The sequence below is a fragment of the Achroia grisella genome, unplaced genomic scaffold, assembly GCF_030625045.1.
Source record: "Achroia grisella isolate CSIRO2021 unplaced genomic scaffold, CSIRO_AGI_Agris_v1 utg780, whole genome shotgun sequence".
Lineage (NCBI taxonomy): Eukaryota > Metazoa > Arthropoda > Insecta > Lepidoptera > Pyralidae > Achroia > Achroia grisella.
Window position 1 is genome coordinate 894,330 of NW_026713020.1, and position 22,186 is coordinate 916,515.

The 22,186-nt window shown below is 31.9% G+C and overlaps 4 protein-coding genes across 12 annotated transcripts in view; 3 read left to right on the forward strand and 1 right to left on the reverse strand.

Moving 5' to 3' along the window:
• The window catches only part of LOC131850902 (cytosolic purine 5'-nucleotidase), a 29,031-nt gene extending 27,381 nt beyond the window's left edge, over window positions 1–1,650 (forward strand). For all 8 annotated transcript variants that reach the window (XM_059201289.1, XM_059201288.1, XM_059201290.1 and 5 more), the window contains one exon: window positions 439–1,650. In XM_059201289.1, coding sequence (XP_059057272.1) covers window positions 439–552 — 114 coding nt within the window. In that variant the 3' untranslated portion in view covers window positions 553–1,650. The remainder of the gene's footprint in view (window positions 1–438) is intronic.
• Window positions 1,651–2,997: 1,347 nt separating this feature from the next.
• LOC131851028 (protein FRA10AC1 homolog) lies at window positions 2,998–10,072 on the reverse strand. Of its 2 annotated transcripts, XM_059201452.1 has the most exons (5): window positions 9,978–10,072; window positions 6,769–7,053; window positions 4,747–4,906; window positions 3,870–4,097; window positions 2,998–3,079 (listed from the first exon to the last, which is right to left on the reverse strand). In XM_059201452.1, the coding sequence occupies exons 2-5, from the start codon at window positions 7,039–7,041 to the stop codon at window positions 3,009–3,011; spliced, it is 732 nt and encodes a 243-aa protein (XP_059057435.1). In that variant the 5' UTR covers window positions 7,042–7,053; window positions 9,978–10,072; the 3' UTR covers window positions 2,998–3,008. The 2 variants fall into 2 exon arrangements, with proteins under 2 accessions (XP_059057435.1, XP_059057433.1); XM_059201450.1 differs by lacking the exons at window positions 2,998–3,079; window positions 3,870–4,097; window positions 4,747–4,906; window positions 6,769–7,053 and adding an exon at window positions 7,118–9,892.
• Window positions 10,073–13,950: 3,878 nt separating this feature from the next.
• On the forward strand, window positions 13,951–17,389 carry LOC131850908 (ribonuclease H2 subunit A). Its single transcript, XM_059201303.1, has 5 exons — window positions 13,951–14,187; window positions 14,736–14,965; window positions 15,564–15,707; window positions 16,159–16,306; window positions 16,582–17,389. Exons 1-5 carry the CDS (start codon window positions 14,043–14,045, stop codon window positions 16,866–16,868), a joined length of 954 nt encoding a protein of 317 aa, XP_059057286.1. The 5' UTR covers window positions 13,951–14,042; the 3' UTR covers window positions 16,869–17,389.
• Window positions 17,390–17,405: 16 nt separating this feature from the next.
• Window positions 17,406–20,726, forward strand: LOC131850909 (uncharacterized). The gene is made up of 3 exons (XM_059201304.1): window positions 17,406–19,342; window positions 20,332–20,467; window positions 20,649–20,726. Exons 1-3 carry the CDS (start codon window positions 18,538–18,540, stop codon window positions 20,683–20,685), a joined length of 978 nt encoding a protein of 325 aa, XP_059057287.1. The 5' UTR covers window positions 17,406–18,537; the 3' UTR covers window positions 20,686–20,726.
• Window positions 20,727–22,186: the final 1,460 nt, after the last annotated feature.

The following is a 22,186-nucleotide window of genomic DNA, read 5'->3' on the forward strand; positions in this document are numbered from 1 at the left end:
CTACCCTTCTACGAATACAGTGGCAAACAAATATATCAATCTATGTTTCTACTATCTCCACTTAAAAAAGGCAAGACACCGGATCCTGTCCAGTTCTTTTTTTATTATTCTTGAGCCGCTATGTTTACCTGTTCTTATTATATTACTAATACGTCAAGAATTCCTCTGGTAGATTAAATTTACATGAAAATCAGTTCAGTAGTTTTTGTATACATACTAGCGCACTCACATAAACCAACTGTAAGTTATACCGTTGATTAAAATCCTGTACCGTAGAGTTAGAAGTTTAAACAGATAAAGTTTTTAATGTTTCCAGAACCGACCTCATGATCATTGAGGTCTTTAAGTTGAGGCAATGAACCACTGAGCAGCCAACATCTGCACAACGCTCACATCTTACAAGTTAGCAAAGTAGTTAATTAGAGTTACATCTTTCAGATCCCCGTGTCTGTACCCCATGTGCGACCTGAAACTCCACGCCAACTGACCCATACCCATGACGAAGATTGCTCCGATGATGAAGAAGTCAACAAGTCTGCACAAATCAAATAAACGGCATCTATATCAATAACTATCTTCTGAGGTATATTATGTTACAGAAAAAAAAGTAATTATGATTGCAAGAATAACAGTCATAACTGCTTTCGATTGGTACACTAAGCTAAAGTAATTTTGCACTGTTATTTTCAGTCATAATTACTTTACTGTAACATCATAAACATTATTTGAAAGTCAATTCTGTGATTTATAGGTCGTTACGTAATGATATAATTATTATTATTATCCACTGCCAGATTTCGTGGATATAGTTGGAAAATAGATTTTTGGTTTTAGTATCTAATTGTTCACTACTAAAAAGTTAAAAGTTGTTCGAATTTAATCATTTCCTGAAAAGATTGCCATAATTAGTAGTTAGGTGATTTGTTTCACATACATAATAATATATCACTGGAAACTTACTGAGAAAAACATTATATATTTATATTTGACGCACTATGTTATTATTTAGACAGTGTGCCAAATATAAATATCTAATGTTTTTCTCAAGAGTTTAAATTTATAAATACATTTAATCACAATGTCAGAATTCAAACATGATGGCTCTAGCAAATAAATTTGTCATTTCTAGTGCGTGCACAAAAAACAAAGGCATTCTGCAGACTATAGAATATCATATTTGATACCACTTCGTGGGTAGGAAATATGAGTTATTTTACAATTACGATTGATGTTGAAGGCTATAATAAGAACTATTGGAAATTGGGATACATTTGTCAACTTTGTCTTTACTTGTGAGCCTACGGATATTGAGCCTAAAACGCCTCTATAGGATATATATATATTAAAAAATAGAGATGCTAAACTAATTTACAATTCTTAGCTATGTTATTATGTGTTTATGAGTAGCTTTTGTCAGGTTGTGTTTATTGCTTCGATATTTATTAGTACTGTCTGTACATCAATGTCAAATGAATCGGCCACATTAGCAGATGAGTCTACTGATAGTTTCATTACCACATATATGAGATAAACTGAGACAGCACTAGTATCTAAATTCATAATTTCTTTCAGTGCTATTTATACTTTATTATTTGATAATAATAATAAGTCGGAAAAAACATATTAATGGCGAAATGAAAGCTACTTATATCTGAATGTTAATATGTTTTTCTGACTTATATTATTTTGCTAACTGTGCAACCTATGGAAAAAATACTATATATATCTGAATTAGTACATACACGTATATGCAATATGTTCGTCTGTCGTTTGTCCCAATTTGAACTTGTAGAGAAGGGTACTTGAATACCGTTTACATTCTTTTTATCTTTTTTCAATACAAACGATCCTGTGACTATTTGTTTTGATTGTAGTACAGTCCGGAGCGATTGGAAAATAACTGCCAAGTTACTGTTTCCAAGAAGTGTATAGTTCATTTTATAGATTTGTCGCATATTTCATAATATTTTATTTTCAGTATTTTCGACTCCATAAGCTTTCTATATTTAAATAAATGAACAGGGTTGCTATAGTGTTATGGTTGGATAACTGAAACAATGAAGTTAGACGTGTGATATATAATTAGGTTTTCGTTAGTGAATGAGACGAAGGTACGTTAGTTAACAGATATTGAGGCTACGACATGCTTTCTATTCTAACCAACATTTAGAGGCTTTTGCTACGTTCTAATGAGAGAATAAACAAATATAATAAATAATTCCAAAATAGTGATTAGTTTTACCGTATAATTATATATAATTACTAATTTGTTGATTGTTGTTGTGTGATAAGAATGCACTCTGTAAATAGATATGATTATATTATGTTATAATAATGTATTGTTTTATTATTTGAGATTTTATTTGTCCAATCCTGTTGATTTTGTAATGAATATTAAAATATGTTCATTTTGAAATGTATTTCAGACTTGAGCTTAATATGTTTTATTATAAATTATGTCATTTATTTTATAAACAATGATTATTTGATATAGTTTAAACGCAGTGTGTAGGTATCACAGATATAGGATAGAGTTTTACGAAGCAAATTTGTTAATAAATTGAAGTTTATCACTACAAAACTTGCCTTATATATATATCTCTTTTATACTTTTCATAAAATATATATATTTGTATAACAATCCAATGCCCAAAGCACATATAAGATGATGATTACATACCCAAAGCAATACCATCTGTAATAATATTTTTATAAATCCTCTAAACTTTTTACAATTTATCATATACAGAATATGTGTATGTAATATAAAGTCGAAACCTGACGGTGTTTGCAGTATCATAAATTTATATATAATATCCATGTCTGTGGTATCTAGTACAAATATTGAAATCTCAAATCGTGAATGGAAAGGACTGATGTTGATTTTGTGTTCTTAGTGTGTATAGTTATAAAATATCTAATTGTTTACATTTTTGTATGAATATCTATTCCATGTAATAATACCCAATAAACAGAGTAGTAATCTTTTATTTATTGTTTTATTTCTCTTATAATAATAAGTCTGCTAAATAATCTTCAAATTCTTCCTCTCTAGATTTTTCTTCTACGTCTTGGGGTGCTGAAATAATAACAATATGGAATTGGTTGATTTATCGTAATGAGAAAACGTCGTGTCTTACTAGTTACTATTAGGGACATTGATTCTGAAATAAAAAGTATAATCCATCACATTTAAAATGAGTGCTCTTGTTGTTAAGCAAGAATTATGTCTTGAGTGCAACTGTGATGAATTCAAGAGTAACTTATATTTACTGCTGTATATCCAACGAATATGTCCATTACTTACTATCCCCACTTACTTTCAAAGGTTACGAGTTCGATTCTGGCCGACCCCAAAAATTGCCTCAATTTATTCTGACAATTCATTATTACATATACACATTAAATCTTAAATTACTTAACTAAATTAGAATATTTACAATCAATTCAATTTAATACTATAGTTAAATACTATTTTTATAGAACAAACGTAATTTTGAACACAAAAGATTTGTAACCACAAAACAGCAGTTGTGCCGCAAATTTTAAAATAAAACTAACTTTGGCTCTGACCTCGTGGTATTCGAAAGTTTACTTTTTTATGCTTTATATAGGTTTTCATATGGGTGTTGAAAACACCTGTTCCAAAGATTTCAATGTAACTGAATATTTTTGACAACTTTTGGTTTTTAGTAAAGTGAAAACCGCACTCAAATACATTAGCAAATTTCTGAGAAAATCTTACCTCTATAACGTAACAAGTAGTTAAGAATCAACGTGTACAAAGGGTTTAAAAAAATGTATTATATACCTAGCTTTATATCAATTTTATATACTAAATATAATGATTAAATTGTTCAAATGCAGACCTTTCTTCCATAAAGAATCACTACTACTAGTGGTATCCTTAGGGTCTTGGGATGTAGAGGGCTCATCAGAAGGAGTAACAGATGGATTCTCTTCCTCCCCGCTGTCCTCGCTATATGATTTATTTTTTTCTTTATCCTTGTGTCTTTTTTTATGTGCTTTTTTTAGTCTTTTTATTTCCCGTTTCTGCGATTTGTAGTTTAGTTTAACAGAACATTCTGGACATAAACCTGCCAAATATATTATTAAAAGTACATCCGATTAGAAGAGTGAGATGGTTATGGTAATCTAACTGAATAAGCGGCGACATAACACCTAAGTTTTAAATAGTTTATGTATGTCTATAGGCGACGGTATCTGGTTGCCATCGCATGTTGGTGGTACTTGCACATTATTGTCATACAGAAAAGCCTTTTATTATAAAAATTTAGTAACTGATCCACAGCTATTTCAGACGGTAAAAAAAATTGTAAGCTGTGTAAAAATTATAAGGCATTGAAATTATAAGCCTATTGACTGACATTAGCCCTTGAATGGAATGGCAACGCAAGAGTATTATCATGTGCGTCAAATGAGAATCTGATTTTTTTTTTGGACTACTATAGCCGTTGGCCGCAGCTGACCTTTACAGCTTCACCGGACGTTAACGAATCTGATGTCAGTGCTGTTCTTTTATACGCAAATATGCAACCGAAACGGTTATTACTAACTTGTTTGCCATTCCATTTACATTAAAAAAATCATCATGTAAAGACAGACCACATGATAAAAATGTATTTTTTTTTAGTTAAAGTAGAAGTTATCGAGATTGTTATTAGCTACAATTTTAACTAAGTTATTATTAGGTAGGTGCTTGATAAATAGTTGGTTCCAACTTACGAAGTTTCACCAAAGCATTTTTCTTTATTCGGTTTTCCAAGTATGCAAAATTAACTTCCCATGACTTGAGATCGTTAACGTTGTTACATTGCTTGTTGCCGCATTGAAACTGGCCCTTTCCAAGAACTACTTCTTTCTCGACACGCCATCTCAGAGCAACCTACATCAATGTATTTTATTATATGATAATTTATATTATTAAACGTTTGTAAAATTATAAATGCGAAATGGTCTCTCTGTTTGTTATCTTTGAAGACTACTTGTAATAGGTATTTATATATTTTTAAACAGAAATGTAGTATAAGTATATATATTTTTAAGGGATCGCCTAATGGAATGATGCTCTCGCTTGCGTTCACGGTATACGCTGGCGGGACACCAGTGGAGGATGATAAGATGAGTATGAGGTTATTTGAGTCAGCTCATGGTGCCAAATTCACCAGGAATTTAACATGATAGTTTAGGGGGAACCGCGTAGAGATCAACCTGACATGGTACATTGCTAGCAATATTATTCCACGTTACTACCAATCCGCTTCCCCCATGTGGCATATAAACCGGCTGTGTTTGAAATGGTAGGTATCAGCAATTGATAATCTTTTTTAAATATTATCAATAGAAGTCTACTACTGAGGTAGAGGTAATTGTAGTCATGAAGCCGGCTGAAGCAGGAATAGCCATTTTTTAATGGTTGTAATGGAATAGTGTACTCGCCTGCGCTTACGGTTTACGCTGGCTCAACAATGGAGATTGATGAGCTCGGGTCAGTTAGTTCATTGTAGCAAATTCCCCAAGAATGTATCACATTGGTTTCTACGGGAATGGGGTCAACCTAACATGGTACATTGCAATCAATGGGGATATTACTCCACATTACTATCGTCTTCCCCCCGACTGGATAGGTATATTAAATATTATCTTATAGTGAAGTTTACCTAGTACTATGTAATATTATTTTATTTGTGCTAGTACTTAAGTGTAATTTTGTACACTTCATCGGACGCCCAGAACTATTATAAATTTCTAATTTTCCTATTGGAAAATACAGCCTCATGTTATTCTCGATAGAAATATTAAAATTACGCAAGTATTTTTATGAGTTTATCCCTTCATAACATTAATTCCATACCTATGCCTATATAGGTAGCTATTACCCGCGCTTATGTTTACTTTTTCATCAAGATCTGTTTAGTAGTGAAAAGGTAACAACAAACTGATAGGTCTCATTTATAATATTAGTAGATATGGCTTGGCTGTTGTAACGGTTGAAATCATGGAATCCTATTCACGTGCCGCGCATTAACTTATCTGATTTCTTTTTCATCATTTAGCACACAAATACCTTCAAGTAACAAAGAAAGTCGCTCTTTATTTCAAAAACCCACTCCAGTTATAACGGCGTTTATTACGGAGAGCTTGAGGTTCATTAACGTTTGTATTAGATACATAGTTATTTTCTATTAACGTAAGTATAGGTAAAATCGAAAGCAATTAAAATAAAATGGGTTCATAACGTACAAAATACTTAAATAATAAACTGTTTTGTAAATATCAGAATTATAAAATATTATCTAGAACGTAATTTCTTTGGATCTATTCACAATGGTATAATCTCTCCGCTTCCCCATTAAACTGGCAGAGCAGATGTGTGCCTACTGCGACTACGAGTGGGTCGCGCGCGGGTGCACGCATATCGTACGGATGCTATATTTAGCTTACAGAAAGGCAGTAGAGCCATTGTTGCACTCCCCGGTATATCACACAAAGGAAGGTCGCTACGGCAAAAAAAGGCAATTGAGTAACACAGGGGACCGTCCCCATATCAGCCTTTTAACCTAGGGGAGAATTGAGTGCATGCATTAAGTACAATTTTACCTTCGGTAAACGACTTTAAATTTGTTAATATATCTCAGTTTTGGTTTATACCTTATTCCCTTTCTAAAGTTAATATCTACTTGTATAAATTAGTATAACGATATTTAATATAATATGATCTACGATCTATTTCTCTTAATAACTTACTTTATTTTCTTTAAACCGACTTAGATCACAAATACAGTATTCTTTGAAGAGTTTGTCATAATATTTTTTAGCCAACTGTTTTTCCCAGGTGTCGGCGACATCGTCTTCATCCCAAAGAAATTTGTGGTTTCCTCTGATTACATCCAAATCAGTGCGATCATTAGAGGTATCACGTCTCAAAAGTTTTGTAGAGCCCTTCTCATTTAGGCAATATACATTAACTAGGTATTTATGTAATTCATAAGGATTAAGATTACGCAACCTTGCAGACATCTCTAGTGTAACCTAGAACAAAGGGAAAAAGGACCTATAATAGTTAATATGAAAATGAAACATATCTTGCAACAAACAACTCTTTAATAAAATCGACAAATTATTACATATTTCCATAAAATAGTTTCATTTAATATTAAACGGTTCTTATTCTAATTGTCATGATGAATTTATAACAAGGTGCATTTTTAAATAGTTACAAAAATTGCAGTTTATCAATAAATAATATAGGCTTTTGTGCACAAGTTAATATCTACTCTGAATATTATTGTCAGTCTTGTAGATTTTTGTGTAATTTTCTCATTTGGCTCATTACTATTTATACGTATTCCTAAATCTATAAACAAGTCATGCAAAAACATCTAATAATTAAATAAGTATAATAAATATATTAAAATATGATTATTGCTAAATATAAACATTATACAAATCTAAATACAACCAGTACATAAAATCGAAGTGGCACAATCGAAAAATAAAGTATATTTATATTAATATTCATTTCTTAGCCAATTATAATTAGTTTATCTTTGGGATTTTGGTTATATTTGGTGTATATCTTTTAAAAAGTTATGTTTCTTCAAATGTCAAACAGTGATGTAAAAATTTCACATTTATGATTATAAAACTACAAAAATTACGCTATAAAAATTAGTTATTTTCTATATACTAATGTGATGTTTGATTTATTAGTTCTATAGAATCTTAGGCCTAGTCATATAGCTTGAATGTTCCTAACATTCTATTGTTCAAAACGGCTCACTAGACTTCTCTTGAGACCATAAAAGAGGAAACCTTCTAAAAAGTGCCTTGAAAAATAACAAGATATTTGTATAAAGACTCTTGTATGTTTCACAGTTTTCATTATCAACTTACCTACACATACAAACTTATTTGTTTCTTTCAATTTAATATCAAAGTTATAAGGTCTAAAAATATTTTGGTATACATGTATGTATACAAATGTATATAAATAGTATTACATAATTAACAACATTATTGCTTTGGTTACAACACAGTTCAGTAGACATCTCTTGAAATACTTAATCTAAAATTTGGCATGTTTTTAAAGTATAAACTACATCTAGTAAAGTTCACACATATTATGAATGTAATACTAAAGCTTCAGTTTGAAACAGGAACAAGTATAGAATATCCACAACCTTTTATAAAAGGTGTGTCTATTTTATGAAACATTAGCAAAAGAAGGCCATTGGCATACTTACTACTATACTACACAGTACTACTATAGTTATGTGATCTATATTCAAGTATTAAAATATCACTTTGACATATTAAAAGGCAACTTTACTTTGAGATATGATACTTTTCTTATAGAGCACCTGTAAAGGCTGTTATCTTACAACACTAACATTATCCCAAACATGCATTAGAACATTGCATAAATAAAATCATTATATTGAAAAGCAACTACAGCAGCACACCTAGGATGTAATAACACCCCCATAAACACACCATAATGACTAAATTATGAACTAGATCATATTTTTTTAATTTGGTATAAAATAATGAAATTTTAAAATTAAAAAGTAAGACTAAATATTTGGCAATTAGAGAATCTGGCGACATATCTATAAATGGCATCACAGACATTAAACTTAATTTTCAAAAATGCTATCACCAGTGTATTAATTTTTTTTTCCATATGTTTAATGTTGTATAGTCATGTGTACAAATATGTAAGCACTGTTGTACTTTGTTACAGTGACATTATTGACAATTACAATACAGTGTCTCATGAATGTAACAAGCTACTAAAGTATTTACATGTCAGTATAAACTAACTGCACATGATGCTATTTATGATAGATGAACTCTTTGTTACTGTAAGCTATCCATGAGTTTTCTCATGCTTCTTCATATTATCTGAGCGAGTAAAAGCTTTGTCACAAACACCACAGTAATAAGACTTCTGTTTTGTGTGAACAGTCATATGACGAGACAGTTCACTTTTAGTTACAAATTTCTTCTCACACACAGTACAAGCATGTTTACGCACATTCAGATGGAATTTCATATGTATAGAGAGAGAACTTGATTGTGAGAATGCTTTATGGCAAAGCTCACAGACAAATGGTCTCTCTCCAGTATGCTTACGAAGATGATTCATAAATCCTGTCTTTGTGTAGTCTTTCTGGCAAAGATGACAGAAACTTGATTTGGAATCTAACATTCCAGGAAAATGACTGTTCATGTGTTTTCTTAGTTCCCAATAACTAGGGAATTTTTCTGAGCATACATGACATGGGTACTTTTTATCATCTGTGGCTTTGGCACTGCAAGGGTGAGAAGAGAGTAACTGTTCACTGGAAAACATTTGGTTACATTGGCTGCAAGTATGACTAGTGTCAGATTCAGTCGACAAGGTTACTTCCAAATAATTTTCAATAGACATAACATTGCCATTAGAGCTATCGGCGTCTTCATTGTGAACCTGGGACAGCCTATCTCTGTCAGTATTATCTTTGGTAGGCATTTTTTCTAAAAAGTCTTTGTAATCTAGAGAGTCTTTACCTGAATTATTGTTGTCAGGCTCTACAAGATGTAGAACAGGCGACTCACTTTGTTCTCTGTCTGATGATGTATTTTTTTCATTGTCAGAGTTTTCAGGCTTCGAAGAGACATTGTTGTCAGATTCCCAATCGTTTTCCACGATTTCCACATCTGAATCGGAATCTTCAGCACTCGAAACAGAATTATTAACCAAATGGAATCCAATATCATCAAATCGTAGCACATTTGAAGGAAGTTTAACCCCAACGATAGCTTGAATCGCCTGCCATGAAAGCTCCTGGGGGTTGTTCTGCATATTAGATCGCACTATTCTAACCTACAAATGAGTATTCAGGAATTAACGGATTGATAACTTACACCTTAAATTATAACAAAATAATGAAAATGATCCATTTATTTACCTCACACGGACGACCGAATATAAACAGTATAAATTTGAATGACACCTTTATTTTCTACATCTAAAATTAAAAATAATACGATATAGATATTAGATATAGCTGTAGTTATAGAGTTTACAAGATTTGTCGATGTCGATTATTGTTGAATAATTTCGATATATCGATTCATGTTATACTCGATAACGATACTTTCAATACATATTTTATTTTGCATGTGTAGCGACACGAAGGTGGCGCCATCAAATTGTAATTAAAATAAATAAAATAAAAAAACTAGTATAATAAATTAATAATTCAATTTCAATAATTACATTAAATTAATTCTTTTTTCGTTTTCTTTTGATTTCAAGGAGAAAATATTTAACAACTATTAATAACAAATTATTTATATGAAAATATCACAGTCATTATGATTATACTCAGAAAAATACAATATTATGAAATAATGTACTTTTTTAATCAATTATTATTACCTTTATTTCACAGACTCTGTGCGAGAATTCTCAGAAAACGATCCTTCGTAAAACCTCGTTTTATTATCGCTTAATAAAGTACCTAAATATATTAATACATGAACATTGGAGAAAAATATGGATCTTCTATATTTTTTCTTCATGTCGATGTTGCCTTCAAGCCAAAAAGGAAGTATTAAAACGGATCGAGAACAAGTGTATTAAGAGGCCTTTCACATTTTTTGGCCTAAAAGCAGTGTCTTTGGGGTTCTGGTTCTAAGAAATTAAGAGTCGGATATACATTTTGATTCCTGAATTATATAGATAGATATCTAATCTTAAAAACAACATCTTTGAAATGTTAATTTTCTCTTTGTTAGTCTTCCTAATTTCTAAAATAGTTTATTCAAAAACGCTAAATGACAGAAGTTTGGGGTCGTCGTTCATTAATAAACAAACATAAATTGATATGATATTTGTACTAAAACTTGATAATTACTTTATAAATTGAGACAGCATCGTCCTTTTCTTCATTTTCAACTTAAATATCTAAAAAATTGATCATAATGAAACCCGAAATTTCAACAAAACTTTGCCATAATCATTTCTAATTTTCTCATAAATACAACGAAATTTTTGCATAAAAAAAACATAATAATAAAGTTAATATACTTGTAAATTAGAAATATAAAAAAAATATATAAGTTTCTAAGAAAAAAATAAACAATAATAATAATTTAAAGTTGTATAAATTCCGTTGCGCCAAAAGTAAATTCTCAGTGCTGCGCTAGCGCTCGTCGAGGTAGGACCTATGCTATTTTTTACAACACCGCTAAGATAAGACATTCGTCAGTGAACATTAGTATAGAGCGACTAAACCATTTTGATAATTTAAGTAATATTTAATTAATTTTGCTAATATATACTTATTTCTACGAATATTAATTTAAAGTTGTTGTTAAATATATATATACATATATATATATAATAATAATATTTATTTTAGCATGCCAAGACAAAAGTACAGTTATGCTACAAATAAAACCTACCTACCCTGCTGGACTATGAAAAGCACAAGAGCATGGTATTTCGTCACACTAATGGCAATTAATTGTTAAAATTAAAAAAGAGAACATTTTAGTATTTTTAAAAATAACGCTTATCTGAGAGAAAAATGTAAACCAATTTTACTCTATGTTTATTTTGTAGTTTTTTTCTAAATTAAAATAGGGTTATTGTTCATAAAAATACCATTATTATTTTTACGTACATTTGTCTTGTGTTATATAGTGTATATCATCTAGTATGCAATGTGGATTGTAAATAAATTACCAAATTATATATAAATTATATTCCTTAATGTTTAGAGATATTTTATCCAATTTTATTTTATTTTACACAATACAGATATTTCTAAATTGCAGCTATTCTGTTATTATACTCGTTGGACTTTCATTACTGTACAGTTATGTCAAATAATTATGCGTGTTTGGGTGAAAAGTCAACAACATTATAAATGTTTTTATTTAGAGACTAGCTTTTAGCTCGCGGCTTCGCCCGCGTGAATATGGGATATATAGGTTATCGCGCGTTTAAAGATCCGTGTACAGTATTGGGACGTTATATATAAACCTTCCTCTTGAGTCTATCTATTCTGTCTATTAAATAACAACGAATCAAAATCTTCGTAGTTTTTTAAGATCAAAACATACATAGATCTATTACATGTGTAGATGATATTTTAACCGGAAATTGAAGCCGTTAAAATGGTATTGGCAGATCAGTTGGAATCATCGGTATTCTTGGTATATAAGCTGGTTGCCCAGCTAACGTACCGGTTATAATGGTCTACAATTAAATTGTCTTTCAATTCTTTAGTAAGCAATATATCCAATGGGACGCCATTGCACATGTTCGGCGGGCTTAAATTTCATGACTGGATCATGCTTTTGAGAAATTCCTTCCTCAAGTTTGAGCATTTATGGGAAATCACTATCTGTGCTTCCATAAAAATGAGCTCTCAAATTTGTCAGTAGTTTTAAACTTTCAATTAAAGTCCATAAGGGAGACGATGTTAATGACACAGAGAGTCTTTCAGAAATCTCCAGCAAAAGTATAAAAGTAATCCCGCCAATGAGAGCAGAGGTGTTTCTAAGGTCTTTTAAGGTTCTGTCCAAAATCTCTATAGCTCATGGTGATTTCATTACATATAATCAATGAGGCGTCTTATAATAATTTATAAAAAGGTTTGACATTAACAATTAATTATTTATCAAGAATCAAGAATCGGCCAACCAAGAACGAGAAGCTGCAATATCAGCCAATATCATGCGGCGACGTCAATGATGCAGGAACAGCAATGATAGCAGTTGAAGCTTTTTTTACAACTTAGAATGGCAAACAAGCTGACGGCTCTCCTGATGGAAAGGGGTAACCGTCGCCTATATACATGAGCAGTACCTGCCATGTTCATATCAGCACATTGTTTCCCTCATGCGTTGCCATTCCTGAAAACTCGGGTGTTATTCCCCTGTACCTTGTAAATTCACTACCATATATATACACTGGTAGTCTATATAGATAGATATACATATACACAGATAGTATACCCTGAGAAAGGTCATAGACTACTTTATAGTGCGAAAAAAGTATTGTAAGGGATTAAAAGCGGAGATGAAAGAAACAAAGAAACTTTTTTAGGTTATAATCTAAATATATTTCCTTTATTTGGTCAATTTCATTATACCACGCTAACGAAGTCGCGGACACACCTAATATACATATAAGGATGGGACCTTTAAATCAAAACAAAGCCTTGAAAACACAACTATTATATATAAATAAAATAATTATTTGCTAAGTATAATATTTAGAACAAGTGAATATGGCAATAATGTATCCGACTCTTATAATAAATTATATTGTATCTATTAATAAATAAACTGAATTAATATGTAAGAAGAATTAATTAGTAAATTTATGTTATAGTAATTTCATCTTCCTGTCCTTATCCCAATTATTTGTTACTCATATTACTTAAGGTTTTGGCTTTTAGTTGTACAATCGGCCAGCATCCTGACATCAACCCTCTAGGAATAATATAATAAAAAAATATGGTCATTATTAGCACTTTGATAATTAAGATAAATAACGTTATTTAAAAAAATCCAATAAGTAGTCTCAGTTAAGTAGAAACATATCACATTATTAATTAAAATATTACAAGGATCAAAATGGTTCATACTAAATCCACACCGATTGAGCTACACGGTTATTTGCGTCTGTGTGCGTGTATTGCTGTGTGTGTGCGTAAATCCATGCGATTAAACCTAAAGTTGAGCGGCATCATTTTGTAATAGTCCTCTTAAGTACCGTCAATGTCAAAACATGTTGTCACAACTGAAGTCTTCTTTCTTATCTTTGCAATGTAATGTACTTGCAGGCTGTACGGTCTAAGGATCTTTGCCTGTTCCATCACTGAAAAGGAGATGGACGAATATGAAAAAAAAAAAAAAAAAGTAATGTACTTGCTACATTAGACTGGCGGGAAATTAATTGTTTATTTATCACATATTAATTTTCGAAATGAATTGAAATAAAAAATAGGTACAAAATGGATTCATTGCAAGCATTACAAGATTATATAAAGAGTAATGACAATTATCGAAATTTTATTAACAGCTCACAAGTGCCGTCTCTATGTAAATCAGAGCCATGTATTTTAGGGGTGGATGAAGCAGGTCGAGGCCCAGTTTTAGGTAAATATGAAATGCTATAATAGTTCAGTTACTTCTACTTTTTAATCTAATTTATTATATTTTAATCTATCCCAAAACCGTATACCGTACAGAATAAATTAACAAACACCTGTCAAATTACATAGATAAATTTTACTTTTATGTATGTGTACGGCGTATCTGATACCAGAATAATATTATATCGATAATTCAGAATTGTAATAATAAAACGTCTGTTGGTGCACTCGCCTGTGCCAACAGTAACGGTAACAGTAGAGAATGATAGGTTGAGCATATAGCTAGGTCAATCATTCCCAGGAATTGATTTGCAAGAGAGACAGTGTAGCGGTCGACGTCGGTCAAGAGCCCCCATTACTAACACTAATTTCAGCAGTTACTATCACATGTCACACATTCAGGAAACAAAACAAAGATTTATAATATACAAGTCTATTATTATTATACATTTTGTAATGTCTATGGTGCTGCTCATGTATATTGGCAACTATTAATAATGATGAAAAATGTTGAAATTACACATGATGAAAGTTGTTAATATTACATTTCAGGTCCAATGGTTTATGGAGTTGCATATTGTCCAAAAAGTCAGAATAAAATACTGGAAAATCTAGGTTGTGCTGATTCAAAGGCGTTGACTGAGGAGAAAAGGGATGAAATATTCACTAAAATACTCACAGATGATGAAGCATTGAAAAATGTTGGTTGGACTGCAGAAATCATATCACCTAATTATATTTCAAATTCAATGTACAGAAGAGCTAAGCATTCTTTGAATGAAGTAAGCAAATAAACTTGTTGTTGTGTAGGAATTATAAAAGGCAAAAGAGTAGCCCTGAATTATAAAAGGCGGGGATACTGTTTTGTACTGATCTTTTGAAGAATCTGATGTAAATAGTAAAGGCAGATCTATCTTAATAATTTTACTAGTCAGAATCTCCACATACTATTTAGGTACTTTGTACTACTTTACATGTAATCATAATGGTAAACAAATTGATGGCCACCTAATTGTAAGATGTCATCATCACCTATATTATTGTATATTTCATCATTATGGACATTGTATTATAATGTGGCACCTGTGATACCACTTATGTGTCACCATTCACAGATAAGAGGTTATCTTGTTATTTCACTGCTTAATTGCACCCTACAACTGCAACACAAATTATATAGCCAGTTCATAGACAGCTGAAATAGGTCAAACTACGATACCTACACAGATGACATTTATTTTCTAATCTGGACATTTATTTTATAGCTATGACATAGTTGAAATAACAATGTTTCCTTGTACCCATCATGTAATACTATGATGGGTATACTAACACTATTTTATAGAAAAGCCAATATTTCTACTTCAACATTTTTTTCAGGTATCAATGAACTCAGCTATAGATCTTATAACAAAAGTGCATTCTTCTGGTGTCAATATTGTTGAAGTTTATGTAGATACAGTGGGTCCACCTGAAAAGTACCAAACTAAACTGTCGCAAATATTCCCAGATTTTAAAATCACTGTAAGTAAATACTTTGTATTATTTATACCCTACTACTGATTTCTCTTTATAAAGACTTTTGCCTAGTGGTTTACTATGTTGAATTACACATAAGAGGCAGTGCAATCAGATCTGGTTAACACCAAAACAAAAATACCTTGCGTGTCAATTTATTATTACTGACTGACTCTAGTGAAAAAACACCAGATATTAAAGCAAAAAAAACAGATATGGTTGTAGCTCTTCCACTGTCATGTTGGATTCAAATATATGTAGCAAATTGTGGGCAAGTTAAATTTTAATTTCTCCACACTTTAAACATTGCCTCTAACTACCCCAACTGGAATGGTATGTTTTTATGTGTTGTAAATATTTTAAAAATAGTTTCTAGTGGAATAAAACAAATTGTTTAGTAGTTTCTGAAATCTTTAATATATAAAAGTTGAAATAAATGAAATAATATCAATTTTAGGTAGCAAAAAAGGCTGATTCCATCTATCCTATAGTATCAGCAGCAAGTATAGTTGCGAAAGTAACCAGAGATCATGCACTTAAAGTTTGGAAATTTCATGAAGGTTTGGAAATGAATCATACTGAGTTTGGCAGTGGTTATCCTGGAGGTAAGTTATTTTATAAGATCAATTAATGCATGTTATATTGTGTAATTCAATTCCATAAACAAGCCAATATTGATTAGAAATGATAAACGAGGATTGTTACTTGTTTTATTATTGTTTACAATTAGTTACTATTTAACTATGTTTAGTAATATAAAAATATTTTTATATATCACAGAATTAACAGTATCCTAAAATGTAATTTGTTCTTGTCTATTTCTTACCTGTGAGTATTTTGGTAACAGCTTCCTTATATTTGATTTTATTGGAAATTTCAGATCCATTGACCAAAAAATTTATTCGAGATCAAATTGACAACATATTTGGTTACCCACTCTTGGTGAGGTTTAGTTGGTCAACAGCAGAACTCATGCTACAAGACAAAGCTGCTACTTGTACATTTGAAGATGTGGATGAAGACAATCCCAAAAAGAAAGTTAGGGCTGGTACCAAGTCGATCAGTTCTTTTTTTTCACCTAAATTGGAGGGTAATGGAAAAATAAGGAGAAAACATAAGTTCTTTGAAGAAAGATGCTTAACAGTTGGTTCTGATGCTTTTGACTGATATGACTAAAATAAATATTGTTTAAATTTAGTTTTTATTTCAATATTAATAGTAGTTGATGTAACGATAACGAAATAGAAATGGTACTTGATGTAACAATAACAATAGAAATTAATAAATATTTTTAAGAACGCGTGATTTCCGTATTTTGCTTTAGAGAAGTTATTATTAATCAGCAGATAGCAGTTTTAACGAAACAAATGGATAAGAAAATAAAAAAAAATGCAGGTATGATGTTATTAATTATTACCGACTGTGACTGCGACATCGAGGTTGAGGTTGACTTTTGAGTCTACCATTCAAAAATATTTTCAAAAGCTTTTTATGGTTATTGTGTGTTTTATAATATTAAATATACCTACATATGGCGAGTATTTAATGTCGATAATCTAAAATATCTTTTCCCAGTACCCAGTCCTGACTATAGTACATAATTTTGTTTTCCTTTAACATCGTAAGTGAAAATAACATGGCTTGCATTGCAGATTAGGGGAAATCAGCAATAATTTAAATACAATTAAAGCTGTTGACGTTACATATCGCTTCTAGCAATTTTAGGATTTAATGGCATGTAAATAATGGGCAGACAAATTATAAAACTTCCATAGACTATTTCTTAATAATTTAAGATTATATTACTAATAGTTTTTATAGAGGGAAAGGGAATTGTTAGTAATGTGGACTGATGACCCTGTTGCTGGCAATGTACCATGTCAGGTTGACCTCCGCTCGGTTCCCCCTGGAAATCATTGTGATAAATTCCTAGTGAATTTTTCACGACGGGCTAACTGACCTGACTTCATACTCATCCTATAATCCTCCACTGATGTCCCGTCAGTGTAAATCATTAACGCTGGCGGGTAATCCAATCATGGTCCCTTAAAAAAATAGTTTTTATCAGATATTTAATACCTATTCGTTCCATATAAAATAATATATATCTATTTTATTGTAGATACATATAATAACCTATACAGCTATAATAACCACCTACCAGTGACAATTTCAAAATAGCGGTTTCTGCTCTTACGTACATATAATTTTGGCACTCGTTATTAATATTATAACGAGTGCCAAAATTATATGTACGTGTTCATTACTGATTATAAAGGTAAGCTGTAATAATAAGTTATAAAGTCAAACTATGAACTATCTATATAAACATTGTTGTTTAGATTTAGATACGTCGATTTTCTCTATTATGACGTCGTGTTGTAACATTGTAACATTGTCTACTTACTTTTACTATATCATTTCTTAAAAAGGAAGGACATTAAGGTGAAGTTCACCCATTTAAGTAAGGTCAATATAACGACGTCAGTGGCATTGCCGGCAATAAAACTTTCACAAACAAATTGAGTTCTATTAAAGATTATTTATGCGATGAAAGGTCCCGAGGTTTGGGGCGGTTCATCCAAGAAGGTTGGTGCGCGTTGCCTCTAAGGCGTATTAGCATGCGAACCGCACGCACGCGCACCTACTTATCATGAGCAATGCGGAACGCAGGGGTCGCACTCAGAATTTAATTGTGTTCCATTATCATATTAAGGCTCTTTTACTGTAAGTCAAAAGTGAAAACTGAACAGAATTCAATGGCGCCTATCATTCGTCAACGGTAGTCGATGGCAGCAACTTCTTTGGGGCGGCAGTGCGGGTGTTAAGTTGCAAAATGGTGTGGCTACGGTATTACATAGCGATTTTGCCTCTTGTCATATGTGTTACCGCAATCGTAGGACCTATTGGAAACAGTACGAGTACTAAATTGAGTTCTCTGAAAACAGACACATATTTAGATGCTTACTCAAAATCTCGAATTGAAGCTGAAAAGGCTAAGCAAGGAGTTGTGATAATAACTGCAAAAGACGGCGAAAAGAAGATTTCGAATCGCGACGATAGTTATAACAGTGGATACGACTACACGCCTTATTCCAGTGATAATAGTTTCAGTTCTTCTGGTCCGGGGAGCTTTTCTGGACCGTCAAGTTCCAGTTATTCGCCACCAAGTCGTACGCCAGTAAAGTTTGAATCAGATATAACTTATAACGCACCTCCAAATACTTATGGACCCCCGTCTTCAAGTTATGGGCCCCCTGCACAAAATTATGGACCTCCCGCGCAGTCGTATGGACCACCTGCGCAGATATATGGACCACCTGCTCCAATATATGGACCACCAGCGCAAACTTATGGACCACCAGTTCATAAACCTTTACCGCCCGTATATGGACCACCCTTGAAACCTACGTATGGTGTTCCGTACACATCGCCGGGTTTCGGTTTCTTCGACAAACTGTCTCTGAAACTTGACATTTTGACTATTGCTAAATTATTGTTGAAATTTTTGATTTTCAAGAAATTAGTCACTATGCTTGCTGTAGTGTGTATGTTGCTGGTCATACCAAAATTAATAAGTTTTAAGAAAGACAGCAATAATGCGAACGATGAAGACGAACGGCGATTTGGGAACAAAAACTGTAAGTTAACATTTTTTTTACAATTTATTTTATAATCAATTTATTTGATATATATTTTTATGGGATTTTGGTGGCGGTATAGCCACCACCTTGGTGTAGCTTAGCACATTAACTTATTATTCTACGATCGCAATTTCGAGTCCCGAACTAACATTCCTGATTATTTACATTAGTTCAGTAACTATATTTACGCATATCTATTAATTATTTAGATATAACTATAATTCAAAATTGTTTTAGACTAGATCTGCCATCTAGTATATGTGAATATCGGGGTTATTTATTATTATCTATGTGTGTAGTGTAAGTGTAGAACATGAATATTAATAGCAAAAATAGAAATAACTATGTAACAAGCCTTCCTGGACACAATAATACAAATCAGATTAATATTAGGTATCTTTATGAAGTAAGATCTGACCCAAACTGAGAACCCAGAGAAGGAAAAGTAGATTCTAGATTCAACAGATAGTTGATTATATATTTTATTCTACAAATAAATAAATTAGACGTGTCTGTTTGTAATTTCAAATTTACAGCTTTTTACTAAATGAATATGAAAGTATGTATGGCCCTTGCATCAAAACATAATTTATTTGGTGAACAAGTATATAGAAAGACAGACAGTCCACTTGTTTTTGTAGTCTCTCAAACGGCTAGGTCGATTTTGACGAGACTTTCACTGGCTGATAGCCAATGTTATCTCCTTATAAGATTAACATTAAGGTAGGCTACTTATATTTTAGATTTTTTTTTATTTAAAAATAAATAAATTCCACGAGCGCCCCGTCGAGGATACAGTATCACATTAACTCAAGTAGCTAACTGGAACATTTTCATAACTTAGTTTAAAGTTGTAGCCACTTACTAGGATTACATTTAAGTATCTACAGTATTCTACAGTAACTAACTTTTGTATCTCTAAGTGGGTTATATATATCTTTGTGTGTAGTATGTTGTCTATAATTGTTTTTTTTCGCTACACACAGTGACGGAGCTGACGTCTATACAGCAACTTCTAGAACGGGCCATCCATGTTTACGGTCAGCAACAACCGTCATGCAGCATCACGTGTCGCGTGCGCAGAGTTATCGATGATATATACGAATTTCAACCTTATTTAAGGTACTTATACAGTTTATATTCACTGAATAAACCTCGACCATGTGCTCTAGGACTAGTTGATAAAACAACAGATGTTGAAAGTACTTAATCAATATGCTGTGTAATAGTTTCTATTGCGTAATCGAGAAACGTTTCGCAAAATTCTTATTCTAGTAAATAGTAATAAAATTATTTCTTTCAGGGCAAATACGATGCAAAGATCGGACACAACTCTTTAGATAGTTTTTGGAAACATTTGGGTGCCATCAGAATAGTCTGAAATAATTATTACTTATTTATTTATTTATTCTAGTTAGAATTTGTATAAATAATAAATTAAGAAATTAAATTGTTTTTCATTGATGTATTTTTACTGAGTTATGACAGGTTGGTGGGGCTTTGTTTTGGTGAAATTCAACTTTCTCCTTATCGAATTCGGGATCAAAGACCGATGACTCGGATACTCTAACAATGCTACACACGGTCCCGTAAAGCTACAAGTGGTGCATACTAATGAGTCAATACTTTGTACGAATACTTTGAGGCAATTAGAAAATTAGGTGATCCTTTATGATTTATATGCGTGGCCAGGGGCCGTCAGTTCGATGTCACTTAGGAAAAGTAGTGAAATTTACACGTAACAATTAGAAAATGTCGGCATTGACAATCTACTAGTTAGTACACTATAAACCTAATTATGTGATCATGTTCCTAAGGAGGATAAATAAAACATAATCAAGACAGTAAGTGATCAAGACGGTACTAAGTATATCAAGGGGAGAATCTATCGTATACATTAGAACTCAGAGTCACACTAAAAAAATATTTCTTCAAGTAGAAATCTTTCGACCTCTTATGCATCTCATATTTTTTATCACAATGACAATGTATGTGGGATAATACAGGTATCATCTAATGATGTGAAATATCTTGATCGTGTCTTTAGGCGAAAGTTGCCACTTTCAATCAGGTGGACTATCAGGGTCTTTACTATTCGAATTACAAAAAAATGTTCGTTCAACTTTAAACTTGTACACCTTAAACTAATTATGAGTATAATTATCTGGTGCTTCTAGGAAATAGTTGTGAATACTTCTAAGAAACTCTCAAATATATTAGCCATTATCCTTCTTAATTGAGCGACTAGCCTGTCGTATATATACAGTTGGGTTGATCCTTAATTTAAGTTAATTTAAGCAATTGAGATACTCGACATTTCACGGCGAACTGGTCACTACGAACAACACCGAACATAAGAGTACATAGTAAAACATAAATTAATGTTAAAACCAAACTTGACCTTCTTAAAATAATACTTGGATTAATATTTCATAAGTTCCGAATTAATATCAGACTGCCATGCACTGCAATTGAAATTGAGAGGCAATTAGACTGCTGTGACATTTATGTATATTTCTAGCGAATTCCCCAAGCATTTATGCAAGGTACATGCATCTAAATAGGTATATGTATGAAGACAACGGATGAAACGCATTGTTAAGAAGTTGAGTGTTACATAATCGTAATACCTAATCTCTTAACAATGCCTGTAAGAATAACAGTGTTTCAGGCGTCCATAGGGTACGGTAAACGTTTATCATCAGATGAGCCGTATGCTTATTTGCCACCTACGTTGTATAAAAAAAGTATATCGGGTAGGAAGGAAAGGGGATTGTAACTATTTGTAAGTAATAGGGAGTAGTGGTAGTGCTCGCATTGCTAATATATTAGGGTGAATTC

Coding starts and splice junctions, on each gene's coding strand:
- LOC131851028 (XM_059201450.1), bottom strand. CDS start 9,871: ATGCAGAACAACCCCCAGGAGCTTTCATGGCAGGCGATTCAAGCTATC.
- LOC131850908 (XM_059201303.1), top strand. CDS start 14,043: ATGGATTCATTGCAAGCATTACAAGATTATATAAAGAGTAATGACAAT. Junction 14,966..15,563: donor CTAAGCATTCTTTGAATGAA/GTAAGCAAATAA, acceptor CATTTTTTTCAG/GTATCAATGAACTCAGCTAT. Junction 15,708..16,158: donor TCCCAGATTTTAAAATCACT/GTAAGTAAATAC, acceptor TATCAATTTTAG/GTAGCAAAAAAGGCTGATTC.
- LOC131850909 (XM_059201304.1), top strand. CDS start 18,538: ATGGTGTGGCTACGGTATTACATAGCGATTTTGCCTCTTGTCATATGT. Junction 19,343..20,331: donor GCGATTTGGGAACAAAAACT/GTAAGTTAACAT, acceptor CGCTACACACAG/TGACGGAGCTGACGTCTATA. Junction 20,468..20,648: donor GAATTTCAACCTTATTTAAG/GTACTTATACAG, acceptor TATTTCTTTCAG/GGCAAATACGATGCAAAGAT.